At 36.8% G+C, this 27,762-nt stretch overlaps 2 protein-coding genes across 3 annotated transcripts; one reads left to right on the forward strand and one right to left on the reverse strand.

Annotated features, from left to right (window-relative positions):
• The first annotated feature begins 436 nt into the window (after positions 1-436).
• Positions 437-20,489, forward strand: gdap1l1 (ganglioside induced differentiation associated protein 1-like 1). 2 transcript variants are annotated; one of them, XM_008414607.2, is made up of 7 exons: positions 438-629; positions 836-977; positions 8,764-8,956; positions 14,379-14,552; positions 15,626-15,720; positions 17,060-17,174; positions 17,257-20,489. In XM_008414607.2, exons 2-7 carry the CDS (start codon positions 855-857, stop codon positions 17,598-17,600), a joined length of 1,044 nt encoding a protein of 347 aa, XP_008412829.1. In that variant the 5' UTR covers positions 438-629; positions 836-854; the 3' UTR covers positions 17,601-20,489. The 2 variants fall into 2 exon arrangements, with proteins under 2 accessions (XP_008412828.1, XP_008412829.1); XM_008414606.2 differs by having other exon boundaries at positions 437-977.
• Positions 20,490-21,799: 1,310 nt separating this feature from the next.
• Positions 21,800-25,555, reverse strand: fitm2 (fat storage inducing transmembrane protein 2). The gene is made up of 2 exons (XM_008414605.2): positions 24,928-25,555; positions 21,800-24,026 (listed from the first exon to the last, which is right to left on the reverse strand). Exons 1-2 carry the CDS (start codon positions 25,098-25,100, stop codon positions 23,432-23,434), a joined length of 768 nt encoding a protein of 255 aa, XP_008412827.1. The 5' UTR covers positions 25,101-25,555; the 3' UTR covers positions 21,800-23,431.
• Positions 25,556-27,762: the final 2,207 nt, after the last annotated feature.

The following is a 27,762-nucleotide window of genomic DNA, read 5'->3' on the forward strand; positions in this document are numbered from 1 at the left end:
TTAAAACGCACAATTAATGAAATTAAAAAAACAATGTTAAATCAACGTCATGAACTTTAATTTCTGAGTTAAAACCAAAACAATTTCCTTGTCTTGACTTTCATTTTCAAGTGAAACTACATTCAATGTGACTGTATGATGTTTATTATCACGTGTTGCTCATAAGTACTATTCCCCTAACGGATTGATTTCCAAGCTATGTATAATTTCCCTTCCACCTCACAGTCACTGTGCTCGTGTTAAATTTAAAATCCCAGTAAAAACACATAAAAGTTTGTGATGAAACGTGTGGATATTTCTGCTGTTGGTTCCTCTGATTCAACATAAAAAGGTTTCGCTGTGTTTATTTTCCACGTCCTTTCAGGAGCCGCTTGACCTTCCCCTGCCTGCTCCCTTCGCGGGTCTCCACCGCGCATGTTTGTGCGTGCCTCATTGCGTGATGTAATACGGTCCTTCTGATTTACCCGCGTGCAGCAGCAGCAGCATCATCATCCTCCTCATCATCGTCAGCAGCAGCATGCTATTACTGAGAGGCAGTTTGCATACGGATTAGACTGTGCGGGTTTTTAAGCGGGAGGTGAGGCGGATTTCAGCGCCGGAGCTGACTGATGCTGGCGCCGCGTGCTCAGGTGATGCTGCGCTCGAGCTGCTGACATCCTCCCTCCCCCTCCCCTCCCACCTCTACCTCTCTCTCTCTTTTCTCTCTCTCTCTCTCTCTCTCTTTCTCTCCTCCCTCTGCGTGCATCCATCCCCTCCTCGCTCCGCTCCTCTCCTCCACACGCACAAAACGCTCTGTCATGGCGTCTTCCAACCATGTTACCCCCACCAACTGTAGCTGGTGGCCCATCTCAGCCATGGATGAGGACGGCAAAGTGGCGGACGGAGAGGAGTGCGAGGAGCCCACGGCGGAGTCCAAACCCTTCAACAAAGACAGGCTGGTGTTGTACCACTGGACGCAGTCTTTCGCCTCACAGAAGGTAAGACCTGGAGCAGAAAATGAAAATGGAAATGGCTTCACGTCTCTGTGCATGCTGTTTGTTTGCTATATATGACCGAAGCATGTCTGCATCTGGGCTTGTTTACCTCCTCCTGTTTGTGCAACACAGTACCGCCGCAGCGGGATGTTCATTTCCTCGACATGCAGCAGACACAAACGTGTCATCTGTCATGCATGATGATAGCAGAATGTTTCTCTGCTTTAGTTGATGCAAATGTTGTGCAGAGCTAAAGGCCTTTTCCCTCTGAAGCAGACCATATGGTGCTGTTTTTATGCCTTATACACTCCACCTTTTGATCACCACCGATAATAAATTATTAGTGAACTTCCTTGAATGAGCCACCAGCATTTAAGCCAGTCAGCTACACATAATGCACACATAACAACAACAGCATGAAGCCTCCAAAACTGGCCTTTTCAACAGCATCACATATACTCATATATAACATATATATTTATTGACTGTATAAATACCGCTGCATTACCTTCAGGGGAAACGTTCGTCCACAGGATGCTGAATTGCTTTTATGAAAATGAGAACAATAAATGCGTTTCCATTTACTATATAAATACGTAATTTGGCATTTCAAAAGTAAATTCACTGTGTGGAAACACGCCAACTTCAAAAACAAAATCTCGTTTTTCGATTAAAAAAAAAAAGTTTTAGCGCTAAAACCTGTGAAATTGGTTTCCGCATCAAATGAGTCACATGATCAAGAACCGGATGTTGCCACTGGCACAAACCAAGAAGACGAAGAAGAAGAAGACAGGAAGTAGTTGGAGGATGTTTTTATAGCGAACTAATTTATTTGCGTGTGATTTTAATTGCATTAATCATTTAATGTAAACACCGCAATTGTGAAATTGTGTTTTTGTCAACATCAATGAAATATTCAGAAAGTTTTGTGTACATTTGTCATGGAAACACATCTAATGATGTTTTGGAAAAAATCCAACAGTTTGCACATTTTTAAAAAATCAGAATCAGCTTGGCTTCTGGAGGATGTCATGTTCTTCAACAGTGATGTTAAACTCAAGGCTCACGGGCCAAATCTGGCCCGCAGTAACTATTTATGTGGCCCTCCGGACTCTAGATTGTGTAATAAATTGAACTTTAAGATGTATTGTGTGTGTCGTTTTGGGCTTCCTGGCCTCAATCTGAACCTGATCTTTACACATGGATTATGCGTTTATGTCAGAAGTCCTTTAGTACTTTATGTGGGATTATCGCTCCTGTCAACTGGCCTAGAAATAACCAGCAAGTACTTTGATAATGAATAAATCTAATGATCCATTCAATCACAAATGCAAACCGATTTGGGCTTTTTACGATGTTAAATAGTTGCTAGATAAAAATAAAATAAGCTTCTTGATTTGAATTGCGTGCTGCACAGTGGCGCAGTTGGTAGAGCTGTTGCCTTGCAGCAAGAAGGTTCTGGGTTCGATTCCCGGCCTGGGGTCTTTCTGCATGGAGCTTTCATGTTCTTCCTGTGCATGGTGGGTTTTCTCCAGGTACTCCGGTTTCCTCCCACAGTCCAAAAACATGACTGTCAGGTTAATTGGTCTCTCCAAATTGCCCCTAGGTGTGCGTGGTTGTGTGTCTCTGTGTTGCCCTGTGACAGAATGGTGACCTGTCCAGGGTGACCCAGCCTCTCGCCCAGAACGCCAGCTGGAGATGGGCACCAGCAACCCTCCCGACCCCACCAAGGGACAAGGGTGCAAGAAAATGGATGGATTTGAATTGCTTTTTTGGGAAAACTGTTTTCATGATTTTGGCAGAAAGCGTTTGCTCAAAGAACAGCACATTTATAGCCGTAATTAAGCCAAAAACTCTACAAAATACACACATTTTACATTTAAGATTTATAAAAAATTGCTTATAAATATGTTCTACCCAAAACTCCTCAAGTGGTGTAGTTTTAATTTCACCCAGTTCCATAAAATTGCTATCAATCACCTTTTGCTATATTCATTAACTGGATAATCCCAAATTATTTGGAGTTAATTCAAGCAGATATTAGAATATATTTTTAGCTGCAGATGCTTCATTTGCTGCAAATGATCACTAAATGAATGCTGCTGTTGCATTTTAAACAATGAAATGTTTTTTTTTCTTGTTTAAAAAAACATTGAATTGATTGTATTTCTAATATTGCATAAAAAATGCGTGAATAAAAACGAATCTGCAAAATGGACCAATTTTTCAGATTAAGCAAATATTGTTTGATTTTTTGATCAATAAAATATTTTTAAATATTTTTATTTAGCACTTTTTCTTTATTTAAAAAAAAAGTACAAACACAACACAGTTGTTGTGGTACAAGTCAAAACAAAACAGACAAGAAACACTGGGATAGAGAAAAATAAATAAATAAATTATATATATTACGTTATTATTTCCAGTTAAAAGCAAATTTTGAATTTTAAATTTGATTAATGGTTACAATAATTGTTAATTAAGACAGTCGTTATTTTCAGTCCTAATTAACAAACTCATCTCTGGTCTGCATGTGGACAAAATCATATCTAAATAGGATCATTAGGTTCTGGGTGCTTAAATAAGTGGAGTATTAATAAATAATACATAATGCTTACTCTGCATTTTCACCTAAGAACCTGAGTTTTTTATTGCCATATATTTCTGCTTCCTGTAATTGTGTAATGAGAATTAATGGGACTCATCGTCCCGGTGGATCAAACTCATTCAGGAATGCTCCTGAGTCGGTGGGACGGTTTGTATTTCTCCGCTCTGCAGCCGAACAGCTGATTCCGAGGCTCTGATCTGATCGGCTCCGGTCCGAGCTGCTGATTGAAACGCTCGCCACTCAGCGGAGGGTAAACACAAAGCTTGCTGTCATGATTATCGCTTCAATCTTGGAGCTGGAGTGGCTCTCAGATCATGTGTAAACACAGACTGGCTTCTTCTGCGGCTCAGTGAAAAATAAAAACACACCAGCCTGCAGAATTGATTTGTTGTTCCCCTAAAAAACTAAAATATGGCGGCTTCTTTTATGGTGGCATCTCATAGGGCCATGCTAAGAAATAAAAATACATAAAAATACGAGAATGAAGTCGCGATATTTCAGAAATGAAGTCGTATGAGAAGAAAGGTGAAATAAGATCAGAATAAACGCATAGTATGTTCAGAAAAAAGTCATAATCTAGGAAAATAAAGTTGAAATAATATGAGAATAAAGTTGAAATACTATAATAAAGTCAGTTTTATAAAAGGAAATCCATCCATCCATCTTCTTTCACCCTTGTCCCTCAGTGGGGTCGGGAGGGTTGCTGGTGCCCATCTCCAGCTAACGTTCCGGGCGAGAGGCGGGGTCACCCTGGACAGGTCGCCAGTCYGTCGCAGGGCAACACAGAGACACACAAGACAAACAACCATGCACACACACACTCACACACTCAATTTAGAGAGGCCAATTAACCTGACAGTCATGTTTTTGGACTGTGGGAGGAAACCGGAGTACCCAGAGAAAACCCAACATGCACAGGGAGAACATGCAAACTCCATGCAGAAAGACCGGGGCCAGGAATCAAACCCAGAACCTTCTTGCTGCAAGGCAACAGCTCTACCAACTGCACCACTGTGCAGCCCCCTATAAAAGGAAATGAAGTTATAAAATTACAAGCAAAAAGCTGATGCATTATGAGAATAAAGTTTAAACACCGTGAGGATAAAGTCACAATATTACAAAAACAATCATAATTTTACGAGAATAAAGTTGAAATTATGTGACAAAATCATCACAATATTTTGAGAATAAAATCAGAATAACAAGAATAAAGTCACGATGTTATGGTAATAAAAAGTTGAAATAAGATGAGAATAAAATCTTAATATTTTCAGAAAAGTCATAATTTACAAGAATAAAGTTGAAATAATGTGACAAAAAAGTTATAATATTTTGAAAATAACTCATGTTAAGAATAAAATCATAATGTTATGAGAATTAAGTCGTATGAGAAAAAAGTTGAAGTAATGAGAATAAACTCCTGAATAATGAGGATCTGTGCTGTTTTCTGCATTTGTGATGCTTCACTCCATCCCTTTTCCTGCGCTCTAATGTCATATATTCATCTTACTGCGAACACAACAGATATGAAAACGTCAGAGATGGATTTAGCTCGATAGCGGCACATTTACATGCAGCCACAGCGATCGATCGCGCTCCGGTAACATCAGGACCTGCAGGTCCGTGATGGCCAAATCCATGGCCACACTCTGAAGTCGGTAACTCTTTTATGCACAATTTATTTTTTCATTCAAACACAACACTTTAGTTTCAGTAAAACATTTATTAGTTGATTTGGATACATTTGTTCTTTATGTTGGCGCATACATTTAGTTAGCATGTGTATTTATATCAACTTAAGTTTAATTTGTTGCTTGAGACTGACCTTTTGTTTGTGTTTTGCCGGTACTTACCTGCCTTGGAGTGGCCAGACAAAAAATGGGGGCCAGGGCTCAGCAGGCTTAAATGCTGATTGGACTACACCACTAGTTCCTGCTGGCAGGGGAAATTTGTAGTTTCTTTGTTCAGATAAGTTTTGTATTTAAGTAAATATTAGTATTTAAACATTAATATTTTTGATTTTCATTTTGTGAGTCTTTAGTTTGACCAAACTTAGCTGTACTGTTATTTGTTTTTGTGTTTGTAATTGTATTCTGTTTCGTTACCCCTATTGTGTCTTAATTGGTCTGATCAGCCAGTATATAAACCCCTGTGTGTCATTTCTTTGTTAGGTCAGTTATGTTTCTTTGTGTAGCCAGTTTGTTTACATTTTTGCCTGAGTTTAGTTTTGTTTCTTTGACAATGAGCTCAGTTTATCTTTTTGTAATTTATAATCTTTGGGTTAAAATAAAAAACCCTACTTTTCTAATTAATATCCTGTGACTCCTCCTGTTTTTAACTCGGTCCATCACATGGTCAGAGATTTACATCTCCAGCAGTGAGTCTGTCAGATTCAGCTGTTTCACATGCCAGTTTCCCTCAGGTCAGTCATGTAAGAGTTAGCTTCTGGTTTTATCTTTTAGTGTCATGATGTACAAATGGAAGGGGTTAAAGGTCATTGCAGATGGAAAGATATGTTCTGCACTTTTTGCTGCTTCACTATTTCTATTGTTTTTATATTACTGTGCAAAGTCATCAGATTACAGATTTAGCCAACTACCTGCGCTTGCTTAGCAAGTTTGTTTTAAAAGAAAGATTTCTGCAGAAGATAACTGTCTTACTTCATTTCAGCACGTGAAGCTATAAAGGAATTAATCAGAAGTTGATTTTTAAATCTAATAAGGAGACTTCTGCAAAAAAAAGACAGATGTTCTTAAAATTCATAATTTGTCTCAGCCATCTGTGTCTCCTATTAGAAATGTGTCTGGCACCAAACGGCCTCATGCATGAATCTGCTTTGAAGGTTTTTTTCACCTGAAACGCTGCAAAACATAAAAATCTAACCAAGTGTCTTTATCTAGTTTCTGGTGCAAATATCTTATTAAACTTAATATAAGACAAAATAACTTAGAAGTACATTTTCAGCAAGATATAAGAGATTAAGTCAATGATTTCTTAATATCCTCTATCTTGCCAAAACGTTACTTGAAAATCAGTTTTGTCTTATTTCAAGCACACTAAGACATTTCCAATGAAAACTGGACCAAAATACTCTTATTTCCTGTAAGAAATKACATTTTACAAGCCCTGATCAAGCAACAATAACTCTGAAAAACCTTGAGGCAGGTCAGTTATAAACTAAAACAAACTAAAAGTTGTAAATATTATATGCATAACTGGAAGTGTTTAGTTTGATATTAGTAATACATGTAGTTAAAAATGAGTTCTTTATTAGCAATGAGACAAAAAGTTGATTTTAGCAGAATATTACAGTTTTAACTGAACATGTAAGCAGTTTAATCTGTTGCCCTCCATGTTTAACTACCAACTCMTGGATAAATTGCTTTTTCCTTCTTTTTGCTCTGCATATTTCATTTATTTAGGAATAAATGCTACTGAGAATTATTATTTTTGATGAAAATCAAAAATAAAAAAAAAGAGGTGATGGGAGTTTCAGACTTATGTTTCATTCATAAAGACTCTACACACTAGGACAACATTAAAACCTTTTATTTCATAGTTGGTTTGAGTAAATCAGGAATTCTGTTCTTAATCATTGGCTGAAAGTGAGTCTGACACTTTCACGTCCTCAAAAGCAGGTACAAATTGTCACTTGGACTCGGTCCAAAACGTCTTCAGGCTGAGAGCTTTTGTACAGGAAGATGTTGAATGTAAAAAAGAAAAAAAAAGCTGCAAAAGACCCAGATCTGTTTCAGGTACATTTTCTGTAGTTTAAAAGCCAAAACCTTGTCAACTCATCACCTCACATTTGATCTTGTTGAGTTTTTCCTCATTTAATTATGTTTTTCTCAAAACCCAATAATTATTAACTTGTTCCCAGTCTGTTTTAATTTAAAAAAAACCTGAACTGAATAAGAAAGTCTGACACATTTCCATTGTATCTTTTCACCAGACACAGTGCTACCTCTCGCTGCAGAGCATGAGCTCGTATTTTGCCTTCCAAGCATCTGAACATCTTGGCATCATTAGCAGAGAGTGACTAATCCATCATTACGTAACAAACTCTTCTTGCAACAGTAACCGTGTTATTTGTGGGCATCCTTATGGGACACCTTAGCGGTATAAAACTGCAACTTGACATTGAAGAACTTGTCAATCCTGGATTTAAYGCWCTACTCATAGAGGTCTCTCTTTTAGGCAAGCAACATCTGACTGCATTCATTCTTACTGTCCAAATCAGTGAATTAATTTAATGTAAAAACATTTGAACAAAGATTAAATAACACTGAATCGCCTGTACTGCAAACTGAATGTTTTAAAATTAATAAAATTATGCTATTGTTTACGTCTGGAAATTTTGCGCATCCACTCAATGCTGGAGGGCAGAAAGACGATTAAGTTTTACTTACCATCCGTAACCGCGCTGCCGTAGAAAAAACGCTGACGAATAATTGTAAACCACTCGTATTCTGAGCTTTTCTTGCTCTCTGTGTCGGCTTCGCTGTGCACACGTTGCCATAGCAACTGACTGACAACGGCTCCACTAGTACACTGGGCTCCAAAAAACTCTCAATCATTTCCCGCACAAATGAAAACAGAACATTCAGTCCATTAGAGTATTTTGTTTTCAGTTTTGATGTTTATGTTGTGATTATTAATAAATGATTGCTGTGATAGATTAGCTACCGCTGCTGTTTGCTAAGCTAACACAGCAGTGGTTGATTAGCTAATTTAAACACCTGGTGATCTGTCAGAGTCGGTGTGTAATTGGACTTTTTAAAATTTTTGTTAACTGAACTGAAAGACACTGAATTCCGCAGCAGGTCTACATTTGAGGTTTTCAAAGTCAAGCTAGCATAACTGACCTTTTTCCCTCTTCCTCGCTGTTATTTTCTTAATTAAAACTTTTTCCTGACCTTGTTATCTGGTTGTGTAATGTTGACAGTTAGTATCAAAGCACTGGGTTCCTTTTCTTTTACATATCAGGTTTAAGATTTAGCACTTTATGTCGACAACTTGACAGCTAAAACCAATAGTTTTCATCGTTGGGGAGCAGCTTTTTGGCGCATCATGTCACATTGCAGAGTGTCTAAAACAAACGAGCAATTCATACGTTGTGATTAATCTACAGTGACATCCTGTTGGTTTTGAGCTAAACCATGTATGTCTGTGTAATTTCAGGTACGTCTGGTGATCCATGAGAAGGGTCTGGTGTGTGACGAGAGGGATGTGAGTTTGCCGCTGCAGGAGCACAAAGAGCCCTGGTTCATGAGACTGAACCTGGGGGAGGAGGTTCCCGTCTTCCTCCACGGAGACACCATCATCAGCGACTACAACCAGATTATAGACTACATGGAGAAAAACTTTGTGGGAGGTATGGCACAGGGATTGTAACTAGGCCCGCCACAGAAGTTATTGTGATACTGTTGTTTTGAGAACATTTTCAAGTAGTATAATAATACAGGATCAATAAACTTTACATTTTAATGAATATTTAACACTGGAAGTAGAAGACATTTTAAATATTTGAAATAAATAAACACGCTCTCTACGTCGTTTAGATATTTTTTTATTTCCGTAGCGTTGATAGATTTAGCTCTTCTGGTGCTCTGATATCTGATTTTTAATTTTACCTCCCAGTAATCACTTCTCTTCAAAACGGAAAAACATTAAATATTATCTATTCACAAAATGTGCAAAACGCCCTTCAGATTTATTAGCACCTTGATGATGATGGTTAAAAAAGATGTATGGCGTTTTCACACTAAAAGTCTCTGCTCTGTTAGATTAGGGATTGAAATGGAAACAAGTATCGCATTTTCATTTTGTTTGGCTGTCTTTCACACTGACTTCTGTCAAATGAACCAAACATTTTGAGCAACCTGTTCCCCTCCTCACCTGTGGGGGTGCTGCATCAAGAACTACAAAAGGAAATGACATGAAAACCTCTGAACAAGAACGCAACTTCGCAACGCAAATTAACTCAACAGGAGAAGCAATTTGTTCTTAATAAGAGCTATACGTCTGATAATTTGCATTATAAACAGTAATGACTATGCATTTGTTGTAATGCACTTTTGTTGTAATGTTGTTTTTTATCAAAGGATTCCCAGAAGCTGAAAATCAAAGATTCAGTAAAACAGCAGGAAGTTTGTGCATGGTTCCAGTGCAGCTGCTGGTTCTGTCCATACATTGTTCATTTGGACTAACAGGGACAACTGGAAGGCATCCCAAGGGCGCATGTCGTCCTTATATGGAGTGTCAGTATGAAGTCACTGCTGCGTCTTTGCTCCAATGTCACCAAAACCATCTCGGATTATTAAATAAAAAAAAAAAACTGGAATGTTTCCCAGAGAGGAATCTGAAAGTGGTTTCTAAAATAGAAGATTAATTTTTGTGTCTTGAAGCTGTTAGTAAATATTGATATTAAAATAAACGAGCATTGAAGGTGAAAAGCAGCAACAACATTCTTATACAGAAGGTAGGGAGCCATTTATCATTCATTAGCCTTGTCTAAATGGTGTTGGAGACAGATCTTGTTTTTGTTAAAGGTGACCTGTTACGCTGCCTTGAACAGGTCAGGACAAGTCTTATATTCTTTGCACAAAATCATTCTTATATTGTTTTAAGGCCTCTTGTCACTTTAAATCCAAATAAGTTGCTATTGGCCATGCTGTCTAATTCAAAATGGCTGCAAACAGTTGCACAATTATACAACCATACATCTTTGAAAAGCAAAAGTGGAGTCTCCTGCACACCAAACAAACCATTTTTGCTTTTAATTTGATTTTAATATCACTGAAATAGTTCGCGTGGTAAGGTATTTTGTTATGTCTTTTCACAATGTTAGTAAGATGTTGAAGCGGTTCATTTGAATTTTGAGGAATACCATTATTTCATTTTTGTAATGTTTGGACATCACAAATAATAATCTCTGCTATGGTGAAGACTAATGGGGATCCAAATGCAAGCAAGAGGTTTCTGAATGGCAACTCAACAAAACACCTGTCTTTTCCAGCAGCCATTGTACAGAGCACGCAGCGGTAAAACCAGCAAACCAAACGTGCCGGAGCTCAGCTTGGGTTGCTAGGTATCTTTGGAGCGTCGCTGGGGTTGCTAGGCAACGGCAGAGCTCCGCTGGGGTTGCTAGGTAACGGGCCGTACCTGCTGATTTGTGACGTTACATTCCGGAGATTTTTGAAATGGCAAATTTTCCAGACAGAAGAAAAACATGAACTTATTGCCAAAAAAAAAAAAACCCCCGACTGGATGGGTTTTCCAAGCTAATGGTTGTTTTTTTTTATAAGCAGTAGAAATACAAATGGAAGTATAAAAAAGTGCAAAGTGTGAAGCTTGTGCAATATGTCCCCTTTCAGAACAGCCAGAAAATGTAAAACAATAAAATTTTGTTCTTTTTTCACTCTTTCTTTTCATAAGACTAAAGAAATCAGACTACTTTTTGCTTTGTTAAAATATTGAATACCTAGTTTATTGCTGAGCTTTAAAAGTAAAAATATATTTATATATTTTAGCCTGGGTTGCAGTGCAACAAAACACACAGGAGTTAGTGTGTGGCACTGCACAGTAACTCCAGTGTTGGCTGTAGTATTCTCAGCTGAGACGTTACATAACACAGATGGTCTCTATCGAAAGCGGCAGATGACCAGACTTTCTGCTTCCTCTGAAACAAAACGCAGCAACTGAAACCTCTTTCCCTTCCAGACTCCTACATTTTAAACCAATTCTGCACAACTCCAGCATTCACAGCAAAACCAGAGACACGGATGTCTTTATGTAATCTATAAAGTGTTGAAAAAATACCCTTAATGCTGTAAAACCAGACATCCTGCTGGACAAGCTTTTACCCAGAATTCAGTCTGGGATATATGACTTGCAGGCGTGTTTTTTCTCTGCATTCAGATCCCTAATGAGAGCTGCAGCCTCAGAGAAAATAAATATATCATCTCTTTTATCTCTAAACTACGCTGCACAAACAGTGCTGTGAGAAGAATTTCCTCTCTTACATCTTTCTTCAGGTTTTATCTAATCACCTTTAAAAGTTTCAAATCGTGTAACAAAACTTAAGAAGACAAAAATAACTTGATAAAATAGAAAAAGTAGTTTTTAAATTGGGATTTCATTTATAAAAAAGCAAAAAAAAAAAAAAAAGCTTTCCAAGCCAAGATATATCTGTGTGGTGATAAACTAATTAAACAACACATGTCTGTCAACAGGAAGTAGGCTAAAATATATAAAAAAGCAAAATATTATGACCAGATGTGATGAAATTCTCACAGATTTTTAGGCTCCTATTTAAGTTTTATTTCACTTTGTATGTAGGTACTTTATTAATATACAATTTATATTATTCTCACATATTTTTGCATTTAATTGGGTATATTTTGCTACCGTGTTGCTGTAACAAGTGAATTTCTCCACTGTGGAATTAATATTCTATTTTATTCTTGACTCTCTGCCAGTTACCACAGGAGTGGAACAGAGTCTAATTTTGATAAACCTGAAAAACATAAATGAAAAACCTACATTTTCTTTTAAATTGTTGTGTTTCCATTGACCACATTTATTTTTCTTAATTTCAGATTCCTACATTAAACTGTCAATGGAAACGCAGCTGCTGAGGCTGCAAAAACATTTCAGCCAAATGGTAAAGAACAAAAACTAAAGTTTAGCCTCTTCTATCTTATGTATAACACAGTTGGGAAGTTCTTAGTTCTGTTGTTGTAACATTTGCATGACAGTGCAGAAGCAGACCTTCAGGACCTCTGCATGGTCTGCACATCTACAGACTGATTACTCAGCATTCTGGTGCGTTGCCAAGTGCAGCTCTGCTCCCCCTTTAGGGAGCTTGTCCACCGGCTGAAAGCAGCTGTCTGATCGTTTCTGCTGGGTCAGAGATGCTGTGCCTGAAAACGGCTGGCTGTGATAAACAACGCTGCTGTTCAGTCATTAACGGTCAGAGCTGCAGTTCAGCTGCAGATCACTGTCGCTCCTCACAGGTTTGATGGCGTTCTCTGGCTTAAGCTTTCCAACTTTTCATCAAGATTTGATTAAAGTGAAACATTTCAGGTTTTGCTCCATCAAACTACAGGATATGTCTCCGAACTTTAAAGTTGCAGTATGTAACTTTCATAAAAAAAATATTAAAAAAAACATTTGTTAAAACTATGAAGTAAACGTTAAAGAAACGCACCCGGTCAAAAACAACCAATCAGAGCCAGGAGGCTGGTCAATGCTAATGCTAATGGCGGAGAAACAACTTACCTTTACAGAAAAACTGTTTGTTAGCCGTAATCTGTGGCTATGCTAACTAGCCTTAGCATTTATGGCAGGCTATGCTAGCTGCACCGCAGAAAGCAAAGGGGAGGTGTAAATGAGCACCACTACACTGAGGATGATTGACAGCGCTAAAACCCGCCTCCTAACTGTGAGGTGGGTCTTAGCCTCCCAGTGCTAACTGGAACTTATCCCAGTTAGCACTGGGATAAGACAGAGGAGCTCAGTTTTTTCACATATTATCCGTTTCATAACATAATGTGAGGATTTAGTGACAGTTTCAATAAATATATTAGAAAATATATAAATATAAATATATATGTATATATATGTCAAAAGTTGGGCTGCACAGTGGTGCAGTTGGTAGAGCTGTTGCCTTGCAGCATGAAGGTTCTGGGTTCGATTCCCGGCCCCGGTCTTTCTGCATAGAGCTTGCATGTTCTCCCTGTGCATGTGTGGGTTTTCTCCAGGTACTCTGGTTTCCTCCCACAGTCCAAAAACATGACTGTCAGGTTAATTGGCCTCTCCAAATTGCCCCTAGGTGTGAGTGTGTGTGTGCAAGGTTGTGTGTCTCTGTGTTGCCCTGCGACACACTGGCGACCTGTCCAGGGTGACCCTGGAACATTAGCTGGAGATGGGCACCAGCAACCCTCCCGACCCCACTGAGGGACAAGGGTTAAAGAAAATGGATGGATGTCAAAAGTTGCATAATGCAGCTTTAATATGAGTTGTTTTTTTTGTTTGCTTGTTTGTTTTTTTTTACAGAATTTAAACTGAGTGAAGCTAAAACCACAACTGGAGGAGTTCTGGGTGGAACATTTAAAAACAAATACATATATTTTATCCATCCATCCATTTTCTTTACACCCTTGTCCCTCAGTGGGGTCAGGAGGGTTGCTGGTGCCCATCTCCAGCTAGCGTGCCGGGCGAGAGGCGGGGTCACCCTGGACAGGTCACCAGTCTGTCGCAGGGCAACACAGAGACACACGGGACACACAACCATGCACACACTCACTCACTCCTAGGGGCAATTTAGACAGACCAATTAACCTGACAGTCATGTTTTTGGACTGTGGAGGGAAACCGGAGTACCTGGAGAAAACCCAACATGCACAGGGAGAACATGCAAACTCCATGCAGAGGGACCAGGGCTGGGAATTGAACCCAGAACCTTCCTGCTGCAAAGCAACAGCTCTACCAACTGCGCCACTGTGCAGCCCCATATATTTTATCTTAAATACAAAATGTGCCTTTTTTAACAGTCTTTATACTCCAGTTAGCTATTAATTGATTACTAAATTAAAATTTCAGCCCTAAATGTACTTTTTTGCTTCGTTTTTGCATTTTGTAAGAATTGTTTTCTCTGCCCAGCAGAGACATTTTGGTAATTTTGCAAACAGTTGCTGAGGAGTTTTGGAAATATCTCGATTTTTTTTTTTTTCTTTTGATCCATTGAACGTCAGAAATGCTACCTTCTCTTCGTTCGTGTCTCCCTCCTACAGAGACGGTGGCTCAGCTGATTCCTGACCCGGACTCGCCTCTCTACGACCGCGTGCAGCAGTACCGCCACCTGCTGGACGGCCTGCCCATGGACGCTTACACGCACGGCTGCATCCTCCATCCAGAGCTCACCACTGACTCTATGATCCCAAAGTACGCCACCGCAGAAATACGTAGTAAGTGACGCCAGGCATGAATCTGCATAACTCCGTGGTTCTCACAGGAGGACAGGAGAAAGTTTGGGTTGTAGAGTTTTCAAAACAGCTTTTAATGAATTAATGCTGTTTTAGTTGTGGCTGGACAATAATTCAATAACAATATATGTCGCAATAGATATATGATCAAATATTCAGAATATAGAATATTCACTGATCTTTGATCCAGGATCGCCCACTCTTTGGTTACCTAGCAACAAGTTACTGGGCAACAAGCAGTTTCAAGTCTCCCCTAACTTTGGTTACCTAGCAACGACCTGTTGAGTAACTTGCGCAGCTGCAGTTTCATGTTTTGCCACAGTGGCTCAAAGCTGCTTAAAAATGATAATGATAAAACAACGGAGTTAAATAAGTAAAACAAGATTAATGTTAATTGCTACCCAATTCTTTTTCAGACATAAAAGTATGTTAAATTGTAACTAAGCCCCGCCCCCCAAAATGGGCGGAGCTAAGAGACACTAAGGGGCGTGGCCAAGTGTGGGGAGGATCGGACAGGGCAGGACGAAACACATACTGTTGCTTGATTATAAACTCTTTGGCTATATTTAGCGACTTTCCAGACCCCATGGTGACTTTTTATATATATATWTTTTTTTTAAAACAATAAAAAATTTGCTAGATTTTGACAAAGATGTAGGAGAATTTAACAGCTTAGGCACCATTTGACCAAAGGGGGCAGCACTGAGACGGTTTTAGGCAAAATAATATGGAACTAGAAAAATCACATAAATGTCCAAATTTATGTTTCAGACAGAAACATAAATATGGAACCCTAAATAACTTATGTAGTTTATCAGCAAATGGAGTGTATTTGTGGGTTAGTTACTTTATTTTTATAAAATAAAGAATTAGATTTTTAACTGAATATTTGAAAGGGGGGCCTTATTTTCATCCAAATGGGTAAGAACAAATATCTCCACTGGTTATTTATAATGTTTAAAATATCTTAAATGACATTATATATTACTGTTTGATAAAATTGTTTCCTGTGTTCAGTAAAATAATGCAAAAACACTTAATGTGTGTAACTTCAGGACACTTGGCTAATGCTGCAACTGAGCTGATGAAACTGGACCATGAAGAACCTCAGCTGACAGAACCGCATTTGTCCAAGCAGAAAAAGCTCATGGTGAGTTTATAACCAAACCAAGTCTTCTTCAGTTCAGTTTACTGTCATTTTCAGCCTCCGTCTTCAGCAAACACAGAATTGACAAGCAGTTTACACTATTTCATAAAATAGACAGTAGAAAGAGACATTCACATATAAAAACACAAAGGCAGATAAAATAAAATCCAGTAGTTTTATTCATTCAGTCCCTGAATGGAGGGAGGAATAGAAGCGTAAATGCAGTAAATTTAATTATTCACATCCCTGAAAATGTTCCGGTTGAGTTTCACTGCAAAAGCATGAAATTTTACCAAGTTTCTTTTTTTTGTATAAATATTTTACTACACTTGAAATAAGACAAACTAATTTAGAAGTAACGTTTCAGCAAACAGGAGTTTGTTTTAAGTAAATAATTCCTTAATATTGATGAAAAAGTAATAATTTACAACATATTTTTCACATGTTATAAGTGAAATAATCTTAATAAATATTAAGAAATTACCGACTTAAAATAAGCTCCTATGTCTCACTAAAAAGCTGTGAGGGAATTAGTTCTACTTCGGTTGTACTACAATATTTGCACATAAAACTAAACAAAAATACTTGGTAAAATTTTATGTTTTTGCAGTGTTTTGGACTGATTCTGTTGTAATAATCTAACTAATACTACAAATTTGATTTGAACCAAATTTGGTCCTGCAGTAAATAAAATAACCCTATAATCATTTGGAAAAGAAATCACAAATAATGCCGATTCATAAAAGACTCATATTGAAATGTATCAGTTTTATGGAAACTATCGAAAACATACAGTAAAAATGCCAGTGTTGAATTAACACCCAAAAGTGTCTATCTGTGTCCAAGTCAGCTGGTGTTAAAGCAACACTTTTGAAAGTGTTAAAAGATTGACACTCATTTTATGTTAAATTAACATTGGTCTATAAAACTGAAATGGGTTTAAGAAAAGTTAAACTTTCCTTTTCTGTGTATTGTTTTAAATATTTTCCACTGGATTTGATTGATATTGACACCTTGTGGRTCAATTATTTACTTTTTTAATACCACATTATGTTTTGTGATCAACACTACACTGGTGTTACGTTTAATATATTTTAACACTAACACCGTTGTAAATATTAATGTAACACTCTGTATTGTTGAATTTAACACCAGCTGACTTGGACACATATAGACACTTTTGGGTGTTAATTCAACACTGGCATTTTTACTGCGTCGTTAAGTAAATGTGGAAAATTAGTGTATGTTTTGTGTGTGTGCACAAAATAGAGCTTTATACAGACTAAAGCACTTCTAAAAACACTCTAAATCATTCTAATTAACTCTGATTAATGATTTCCAGGCGAAGATCTTGGACCATGATAATGTGAACTACTTGAAGAAAATCCTGGGGGAGTTAGCCATGGTTCTGGACCAAGTGGAGGCCGAACTTGAGAAAAGAAAACTAGAGTATCAAGGTAGTTTTCAAGTGACAACACAAAATAAAACAAAAAAACAACCTAAAACTGTTGATCCTATTGTTGCTGTTTTACCTCACAGGTCAGAAGTGCGAGTTGTGGCTTTGTGGACCTGAATTTACGCTAGCTGATATCTGCCTTGGAGCCTTGTTGCACAGGCTCAAGTTCTTGGGACTTTCTAGGAAATACTGGGAGGACGGCAGCCGGCCCAACCTCCAGTCCTTTTTCGTGCGTGTCCAAAAACGCTACGCTTTTCGAAAGGTGTTGGGCGACATCCACACAACTCTCCTGTCAGCAGTCCTACCCAACGCCTTCCGAATGGTAAAAAAGAAGCCGCCATCTTTCTTCGGGGCCTCGTTTCTCATGGGCTCTCTGGGTGGGATGGGCTACTTTGCCTACTGGTATTTAAAAAAGAAATACATGTAGTGAATGCCCTCTTGTTGTGTTAAATGTCTGTGTATTTGTGTGATGCTTCAACTTTTCTGTAATGTTTTATGACTGCAGGAAAATATAATGAATCTATATATAGAGAACACTATTACTTACCTGGGTACACAAAGAAATATGAAAACATTCCATAGTATGAATTTAATGACAGCACATTTTCTGGTAGTAAAGGCCTTTGTTAACTGTTCATTTCTGAAACTTGCAGCTTTTGTGCATGCAAGACCTCATTTATTTATTTATTATTTATTTTAGTTTTAGTTTTTTGGAGGCATGCACCATTTCCACACTGAAAACAGAGACCTGGTTAAAACGTTGAGCATAACCAACTCTTCCATTTCTTTGAGTTTCCAGCTGATGAAATCACTGCATATAAATAAATATGTTCTGAAAAGTGCTGCTCTGCTGGAAACTGCCAGATAAAATGCTACGGAGGGATTTTTTTTTTAATACAGGTTTTGTTAGGAGTTTGATTTTTAAATAAGAGGACATTGTTTTGGCTAGTTTGCATTAAGACTGGTAAAAGTTTTTGATCTGTCTGAAATATATAAGACTTATCATACAAATATCACCAATACCCCTTCAAAAATATTTCAGACTGCCACAGTTGTGCGTTATTAATGCATCCCATAGATATTATCCTTGGACAGAGTAAAGTTAGCCGTTTTCGTATAATAATTTAACTTCTTTTATCAGAACAGAATAAAAATAAGAATGATGTCCAGATATCTACAAAAATATTATTTCCCATATTCCATATTTTTAAAAACCATTTAATTTATATGTTGCAAACTCTGGTCACCGTAATGCTACAATTGTTAGCATTAGTTTAGCATGAAAACTAGAAAAATAAAGCAGACTTTCAGAAACCTACAGAGTTGACCAAACTAAATCCCTGCAAGTCCTGAAATAAAATAACCTGAATTAATTTTCATAACTTACAAAATTAACTGTGGCGTTATTTCTTCTGAAGTGTTTTTACCCTTAGATAAAGAACAACTAGCTTGTTTTATTTGGTATTTTTCATACATCTCCGATGCTAAACCTAAATATCTACTTGAAGTGATGCATTTTTAAGAAAAAAAGACTAAATATTTATATCTATCTACAAAACTTAAAACCAGCCAAGGAAATGTTTCTTTGTCAGGATTTAGCCTTTGGACCGGGAGGTTAGCAGCAGTTTCTCCTCTGTCAGCAATGCTAACTGTTAGACCAGTTTCAAAAAAGAAAAAACTTGAAAAACAAGTAAGGAAGAGAACAAAAAGTATTTATTTTTAATGTTTTTTAAATTGGTGTAAATTTCAAAACAGCCCCAAACCCATTTGTTGTTAATTGTTTTCGCCACAGAAAGAAGATAGCTATTGTTAGCTTAGCATAAAGATCAGAAAAAGATTGTACAAGCTCACTTAACATTAGCTGTTTTTTACCATCATTTCACATCTTACCAATACTAAAATACATAATTTAAACAAGAGATATGATCATAATAATACAATAAAATACTGATGTAAATTTCTCAATTGCTGCAAATTTAAAAGTAGCACCACAGAACAGAAATGATTATTGTTAGCTTAGCATTATAACCATAAAAGGATAAAAGCTATCTTGTCTTTGGCTAAAACTTATAAACTAACCAATCTGAATCTCACTAATTCTCCTTGTAAAACTTTTCAAATTCTTACACTATAGATAACATTTATTGCTTATCTACAAATTCAGAATGAGCTATGGGAGGTGTTAGCGATTTCTCATGTCACCAATTATAAATATTTTTTTAAACTCATTAATAAAGGCCAAATAATACAGTAATACACATTATTTTCCAAACTCAAGCAAATATAAAAATTTTATTGAACTAATTTGCTGCCTATATGAAGAGCAAAGTAAGGGAATGTAAACTAGATATAATTATATAACTAAATTTACCGGTTGTCTTCAGTCAAAGTGAACTCTGAAAATGGTTTTTGTTGGGTATTTTTTGGAAAGAGAAAATTAGCCGCTGCACATTTTTCACCAATATTAAATGTTGGACCTGATTAAAAAAGTTAACATTGTATTTTTTTTTGTTCAACCCTCAAAATAAATATTTTACACATTTGTATAAAAAACTAGGAGTGTTAAATCCACAGGTGGAAATAAATGGTTTACATATGTTTACATGTTTTTGTTTTACTCAAATCACGTTTTCTGCTCTACTTCTGCAATCACTGTGTAAAACCTGCAAACTGTTTTACTGCAGATTCTCAGTGATTTCCAGAAGGTTTTTGAGTTGTTAAACCAGGTCACATTATTTCCTGCAGTCAAACACTTCCTCTGATTTCTGATCCAGTTTTCAGTTTTTATCTCACGCTAACAGACTGTAGCTTTACTGAGCCTCATAGTGACAACTCTGCTCTCTTCTAACCCACAGAATAGTGATGTTTCCAAAAATATCAACGTAATTACTCTGATGTTAGCTCACAAAATACCACACAGACGTTGTTAAATTTATTTATTTTCAGCTGCACAGGCTACACAGCAAACCTCGGATCATTGTCACAAACTTTGGGTGTTTTAAACGTTACACTTAGCTTTTACAATTATTGAAATTTAAGTTCTGCATCTGTGGCACCAAATGTTGAATTAGGTTTAGGGTGTGTGTGTGTTTCATTGCATGGGTCCTGTTTAATGTTTAATGCTGTGATGGGTGGTCACTTTGTGTTGACAAGAGGTAGAATATGCTAACTGTAACATTTAAAGCACCTGCACTGTTCAGTGTCCAAGTGGTCGTCCTCAGCAATACCAAGCAAGTGAAATTATGTTTAATTGCTGCTGTTTGTACGACGCCGTATTTGGGCCAGGAAATGAAAAAAGGAGTAAATTTCCATCAAAGAAAAAAAAAAAAAAACTGATATTTTTTTAATTAATCTAAGAAATTTAGAAGAAAAAAATCTCAAGTTTTTCCAGAAAATTTCAGAGATTAAACTAAAAGTTTTCAACTTTTGGAGCTCAAACATGTTCTTTCCAGAAAATTTCTCAAATTAATCTCAGGATTTCAGATTCCTCTTCTCACAAATGTTTTACTTTTGGGGCTCAGAATTGTATTTAATTTAATTTATTTATTTCTAGAAAATTTCTTAGGTTAATGTCAAAATTTCAGATGTTTTTTTCTCACGTTTTCAACATTTGGAGCTCAGAAATTTCCTTGTTTTTTCTAAAAAGTTTCTCAAGTTAACCTCAAAATTTCAGGGGGGTTTTCTTGCAAGTTTTCAACTTTTGGAGCCCAGAAATCTCCACCTTTTTTCCAGACAATTTCTTAGATTAATCTCAAAATCTCTGAGATTTCTGGCAGAAATTTACTCTCCTTTTCTTCTACCTGCTGTCCCCAACACGCTGTCGTATGTTTGGTACCAACCCCCTTTTTGCCGGATGCAATGTGTTTCCAGATTTGTTCTTGTAGAAATTGCTTATCTATGCCAACACACCGAAGTTATGAATGAGATGGAGATCGTTTCCCTTTTTGCAAGCCTTGCAAATATTTGTACTTTTCACTTTAAGTTGCAACTTTTTCCATATTTTTAACTCTCCAGACTTCTGTATGAGTCCACTCCCAAACTGTTTTACGTTTTCATGGACTACATAGGCACAGAAATGTAAGTTGGGAGTGTGGACCAGTACGTCTGCGTCCATCCAGTCAGGTTGTGGTAACCCAGCGTTTTAGACAAACTGATTTATTTTAGAACTGACAGAAATGAGTGGCAAATGTGTACAAACTATTGTAAACAAAACTGCCTGCTGACGTTTGTCATGTAATATTTTAACACTCAGATTTTTTTGAGTGGCTATAAAAACGGGAGATGATGCTGAGGATGGAGACACGTTGTGAAAAGTCATAACCAGCCAATCATTGTGTTCACTTGACCAACCGTCTTCATTTCAAGCACAGGCCGCAGCAGCACTGGCTGATTTTATTTGCAGCAAAGGTTCCTGACGGGTTGAACCTGTTCGGACCAGAAATCCCAGCTGTGGCCATTAAACCTCAATATATCGTTTTCATTTTCATTTATTTTTTTTAATGTTTCTATTTGTGTTAATATGCATTTATTTATGGTGCTTTTTATCATGTTTGTTCATAAGCCTTAATTTATTCAGTTGCCATCAACGACAAATAAATAATGGAAAATGGAATCAAAAGAAACTGGTTTTTATTTTTTTTATTTCAATAAAATTAACACCTGGAAACTACAGGTAGTGATGCAAGTTACACTAACAGAAGCTTAAAAACAGAAATGCTTACAGGAAATACATTTTGTTCCCCGTTTTCTTTTCTTAAATATGAATTTTAAAGAAAGAAGATGAGAATCGGATGGATACCCAGCACCCTAAAACACTTGGTTCCCTCTGAAAAGATAAATATGTTAAAATTAACTAACTTATATACGACAAAGCGCCTGATAATGGCAGCCGTCTTACAAACACACAAACATAAAAGTATTTAAACAGGAGGCAGCAGGTTTGGACTAACACGGTGATTTCCACACCCAAGGATTTGAAAAAACAAAATCCGGGATCCAGAAATTATTTCATAAAACAATAAAAAATATTTAAAAACCACTAATACCAGAAGTTGTTTTACTACCATTATTAGATACAATTAAAACGGCATGATTATTTGATATAAAAATGTGCATCTTTTGTTGGATTTACACTTACGCATCCCATTTGTTGTCGGAAGTTAAATATTCTGAATATAAAACTGAAAAAATCAATATGGCTGCCGCATCTTTTTCTTCTTCTCTTCTCAGAAAACATCATTAGTGTTTTTATTCATGAAGTGCAGAAAATTTGCGCTTCCCAGAATTAAAACATGCTGCAGCTTCATTAGAAATGCTTTCATTCTTTCCGTGCTGCGGTTTAGAAAACGTTTAGCCACTGAACTGAACACGTGTTGAATACACGAGGTAAGCACAAATAAATGCAGTAAAAATAAATAACATGCACTTTAAAGAAATACTTTTGTTGGACAACATCATTGTAGACATTTAGAGGCACAAATTGTTGCTTTCCTACCTTTTTAAGCCAGTACTTTGTTGCAAACATCTGTAAAATGATATTTTATATGTTATTAAACTTAGAAAAAGCAGCTAAATTAAATCCTGTTTGCAGGATTATCAACATTCAGCATCAATAGTAAACCACCTCAAATGATGGCACTTTTTGAATAAATGCATACACACAGTAGTGTGTGCTACAAATTAAGCTAAACTGTATTTAAATAATGTTTTTTTTATTTTTTTATTTAGTCTTCTCAAATACTTTTAATTCATTTCATTTTTGGCACATTTTCCAAATCATTTCTAAACCGATTCCTCTAACTGAGGTGAATGAAATTTAAAAACAAAGTAGGTGAAGACATGCAGATGTTTCTGACACAGTGAAGCGTTCTTCTTTAACTGCATCTTTATTCAGTACAAACTCTTAACCTCTGACCCTGAGAGTCGACACTTTTGGTAGATTATTTCTGTTATAACATGGGAAAAATGTTAAAATGAAATAATCTGCAAATGGAACGAGAACTTTTTCATAAATATTAAGGAAATAGCGACTTAAAACAAGCTCCAGTTTCTTGTTGAAACGTTGCTCGTATGTTAGTTTCGTCTCATTTCCAGTGTACCAAGATATTTTCACTAGAAACTGGACCAAAATCCTTGATAAGATTTTGTGTTTCCTGTCAGGATGGAAAAACTTGACACGTCTTCAAGTTTCATGTCCAGCTTGGACCCGGATATAAACAACCTACGGTTTAATGAACCTTGTAAAATCAGCGGTGTGCCTCAGGCGAGCTGCTTCTGTTCTTTCTGCGGGCGCTGCGACGGCAGGCCCGGTGAGAAAGGCTTCCGGTACCAGTACCCGTACGTCAGGTACCACCCAAGCAACCCGCACACGGTTCCCAGCAGCTTATCCTTTGGGTCGTGAAAGTAAACGGAGGTGCAGGCGAACATCCACACCCACGTCGCCACAATCAGGTTCAAATCCACGTACAGCAGGTTGAGCAGCGTCTTGTGCAGCCCGGCCGTCTTCAGCACCGTCATGGCGGACATTTCCTCCATGATTAGCAGGGAGGAGTAGCAGAGGATGAACGAGTGGCCCGAGATGTCGTGGCCCTGCCAGTGGAAGCCGGCCCGCCTGCAGGCAGCTTTCGAGGTGAAATTGTTAGCAATGGGAGCGGTTTGGCTTTCAAAGCAAGAGCCCGTCACATCCTCGATGAAGAGGAAGGTCCCAGTGCAGACGTACCACACGGCTGTTGCTACGGCTAACGCCAGCAGGCGTTTGAGCAGGGCGGAGCGGCTCTGGTTGGCGGGGCTGGAGAAGAGGAGGAAAGGCGTGAGCAGCAGCAGCGTCCATCCCCAGGAGACTTTGACGAAATACCTGCAAAGCAGAASAAATCACTGAAGTTTCCACGCGTTTATGTTTTTTGTCAAACCTTCAGAGTCACAAAGACGACTTGAGAATAATTTGTTAATGAATTTCTCATCTTCCAAACAAGGATGAATTTTTTTTTTTTTTTACTTATTTGACTAGTATAAATTCACAAATCTATACGGAGGAATGTGGATGACAGAAATGTGATAAAACTAGTTAATGCAGTTGTGTATTTGTGTAAATATTAAGAGAAAATTTAAAATGCAGAGGATTTTAAGTGATTACATTTATTTTACATTTAAAGATACCCACACTTGTTTAAATTATTTTTTTAAATAATCAATTTAAAATAATTATTTTTTAAAATAATTTGAAGGTAGTTTATGTGAGGCCTAAGTAGAATCTGGAACATTAAGAATCAAAAATAAATTTATTGCCACATATATTTTCACATGGACAAATTTTGTTTTGGTGCTACAGACAAAATAACTATAAGGCGCAGATAATGTATTGATAAAAATTAAAAAGATTAAGCAAAAGTTCAAATCGGAATGATCTAATACACATAACCAACCCTGGAAACTGCTGAAAATTCACAACTTTTCAATACCGTTTAGGGTCCTTGAGTTTCACAATTTGAAACCAAATCAAAACCAACTTTTACAGACACCCAACATAAAATTAGGTGTTTTATTTGAAATTATTGCTTTGTTATCATAATAAACTATTTAATCCGAACACAACCTTGTATGTTTACATGACCTATTTCCTCCCTGTGACGCTACATCACTGAAAAATCAAGAAAGGAAAAATTACTGTTATATTCTGTCAGTTTAAACATCCTCATCACCAGCAGGTGGGCAGTTTTAAACGTCTGAATGACGCCATTCTCACGGACTGGACTTACAAGTTGACGAAGTTCTTGCTGCTGCTGAAGTAGGACTGCGGAACCAAGTCCAGTTCCTTCAGAATGGACCCCAGTAAAGAAATGAGTAAAAATAACCAGGGAAAAAACTGTCTGACCGCCGGTATCCTCCATAATGACACCAACCGCTCCACAATGACATCTATGGCCGCCATGTTGACGCCTCTGATCTGACTGCGTACGTTGGGCTGAAGTCTGACTGACGTCACCGGTAACTCAGCCAATCGGGCTTCTCCTTCTTCTTCATAGATTTTACTGGCAGTTGGCAAACGGCTTTAAAAGTGCATTACCGCCATCTTCTGAGTTGGAGTTTAAACCAGAAAGATAAACCTACATTCAACTAAAACGTTCTGACTTTACAAGAACTGAGAAAAGTTCCTACTTAAAATGTGACTAGAATCGAAACAAAGTAATTCAAGTAACTTAATCTTCACTTTTTGCTCTTAAAACCTATGCAGAAGAATATTATTCCAGCCATTTTCTTAAATTTCTTCCTTCGCTGCAGATTTTTTTTTCTTCTGTTTGTATAAGATTGGTAGAATAATTTCTCTCTTTGTGGCTTCTTTAGCGTAGTTTTCTGCAAGTTCACAACTCCTACAAAGTCGGATCTATGATCATCTCACTATCTTGACAGGTCTGGAAATCTTAGGAAAATTATTGATTACTTTCAAAATAAAGTTCTAAGATGCTTTTCCCCCTTTGATTGTTTAACGTTAAACGTCTGCATTTCTGTATTTGGTTGTTATGCCGCACTGCAAAATGCACATCGCCACCTAGTGTGCAGATTTGTACACATTTTTTTTCTCCATCAGGTTTGAATTTGAATAAGTGCTACAAAAATGCGGTAATATTAACAGCAAAATAATACCACTAACAATTTTTATGATGAATGCAGAAATTCCGTTAGAATTGTATGAAACTTTGGTTTTAACTCTGGCATTATGCATTTAAAAATATTAACATATAATTTCAAGAATTATTAAAACAGATTTGTAATTTTTTTAAATAATTATGACATGCATAAAAAAAAAATCATTAATCATTCAATTAGTACCTCTGGGCATTTCAGACATTCAATAACATAATAGGGATTGCTTTTTGTTTAGTGGAATGTTTGTTCAAACTGAACGCAGAAGCAGAAATACAATAATGTTTTCTTTGTTTTTTTTCTTCTGATGTGTGATTATATAATTTTATAATTCCTCTAAGCAGAACAATCAAATTTATTTCACATTAATGTTATATTTGTGCTTTACAAATTGTCACTGTGAGTGACTTGTAATGCAGAACATATTATATTTTGCCATTAAGTTCTTGTAATTAAAATAAAAATGTGTAGTTTTATTTATGCTTTTAGTTTCTCTCAGTTTCAGCCTTCATGTGACTCTGACTTGATGACGTTGAGGTTAAGTCTCCGTGTGAGAACCTGACCATCTGCTGCAGAACGTCCTGTTCCTCTTCTGGCCGCCTTGTGAGCCTTGTGAGTGTTCATTTCAGGTTGCAACAAGTTCACAACGCTTTTTATGATATTCATTAAAAAATCCCTCACTGGAAATGAACAACAAAGACAATATTTCCATCAGCTTCACCTTTTAAAAATCGACATTTTAATAGCCTGGATTCAGTTTATAGACATAAAGATCTATTTATATATTAACTCGTGTAGTAACTAGTTACTCAGTTACATTTACTTGAGTGACTTTTTTTGAAAGAATGTACTTTTAGGAGTATTTTTGCTAAGCTGTACTTTTTACTTTTACTTGAGTAAACTTATTTTGAAGTGTTTTACTTTTTCCTACTCCTTTTCAAGCATGTTAAGTTTACTGTAGTACAAAAATATGTCTTTTGCATTCCTTGTTCATTTATGTAATGTTATACTTCTATCATGTTTGAAATAAAACATAAATAAATAAATAGATAAATAAGTATCTCTACTCTTACTAGAGTAAAATTTCTGGATTTTCTATCCAATGAATAAAAAACAAACATGTTTTAACCAAAAATACACCAGACAGTCTTCCTTGAGTAATTTTTTGGACTGCAACTTTTTACTTTTACTTGGCCTGGACAGGAAGTAGGTGAACCTGGAAAGCAAAAATAGGTTACAAGATGAGCTGGGATTCTTCCAGATATTCTTCTTCTCTTTCTTGGCAAAGATGACAATAAAATGCTGAAATTATGGCAACTTTAGTAAATAAGTAGTAGATTTATGCATGTAGGTTAAGAAATATAGTATATATCCAACTTTATGCACATATCAGACCCAGTGTGACACATTGAGGTGTTTTTTTTATTGGTTATGTAACATCGTTATCAGAATCATACAGAAAAATACCTTTTTTATTATTCTCCTATTACTTAAAAATCATACAATGTGATTTTTGGGATTTTTATTTGAGAAAATCCAGAAAAGTGGAAGAACACCTATGATAAAAAAAAATGAAACACTTCTACATGCTTTGCATAATTGGCCGTGTAACAAATACTTGTTCTCTCCAGTTTATTTTATTTATCACATTTCGCAGATGTAAAAACTTAAAAAAAAAAAACTGTGATTGAAATTAATAAAAACTAAAATAAAATAGAAAATCTGAAGTAAAATCTAAAAACTGTAACTCAGTGGTTCTTAACCTGGGTTCGGTTCGATCGAACCCAGGGTTCGATCGGTCTCGGGTTCGGCGGAGCCTCTGCCGCGGAGGTAAAGACACACTTGTGTAAGTAAAGTCGTGATGACGCCCCGCTTTGCCATCACTTGCTGCAGAGGATCACATTACATTGCTTAGCCAATCAGAGGATCACGTTACATTGCTTAGCCAA

Source organism: Poecilia reticulata, linkage group LG7 (assembly GCF_000633615.1).
Source record: "Poecilia reticulata strain Guanapo linkage group LG7, Guppy_female_1.0+MT, whole genome shotgun sequence".
Taxonomy (NCBI): domain Eukaryota; kingdom Metazoa; phylum Chordata; class Actinopteri; order Cyprinodontiformes; family Poeciliidae; genus Poecilia; species Poecilia reticulata.

What these genes read in the sequence shown, in the direction of transcription:
- gdap1l1 (XM_008414606.2), top strand. Translation starts at nt 798, where the DNA reads ATGGCGTCTTCCAACCATGTTACCCCCACCAACTGTAGCTGGTGGCCC. An exon ending in CCAAGCAGAAAAAGCTCATG is followed by an intron (nt 15,721 to 17,059) that starts GTGAGTTTATAA and finishes AATGATTTCCAG; the next exon opens with GCGAAGATCTTGGACCATGA. An exon ending in AAGAAAACTAGAGTATCAAG is followed by an intron (nt 17,175 to 17,256) that starts GTAGTTTTCAAG and finishes TTTACCTCACAG; the next exon opens with GTCAGAAGTGCGAGTTGTGG.
- fitm2 (XM_008414605.2), bottom strand. Translation starts at nt 25,100, where the DNA reads ATGGCGGCCATAGATGTCATTGTGGAGCGGTTGGTGTCATTATGGAGG. An exon ending in AGCAAGAACTTCGTCAACTT is followed by an intron (nt 24,027 to 24,927) that starts GTAAGTCCAGTC and finishes TCTGCTTTGCAG; the next exon opens with GTATTTCGTCAAAGTCTCCT.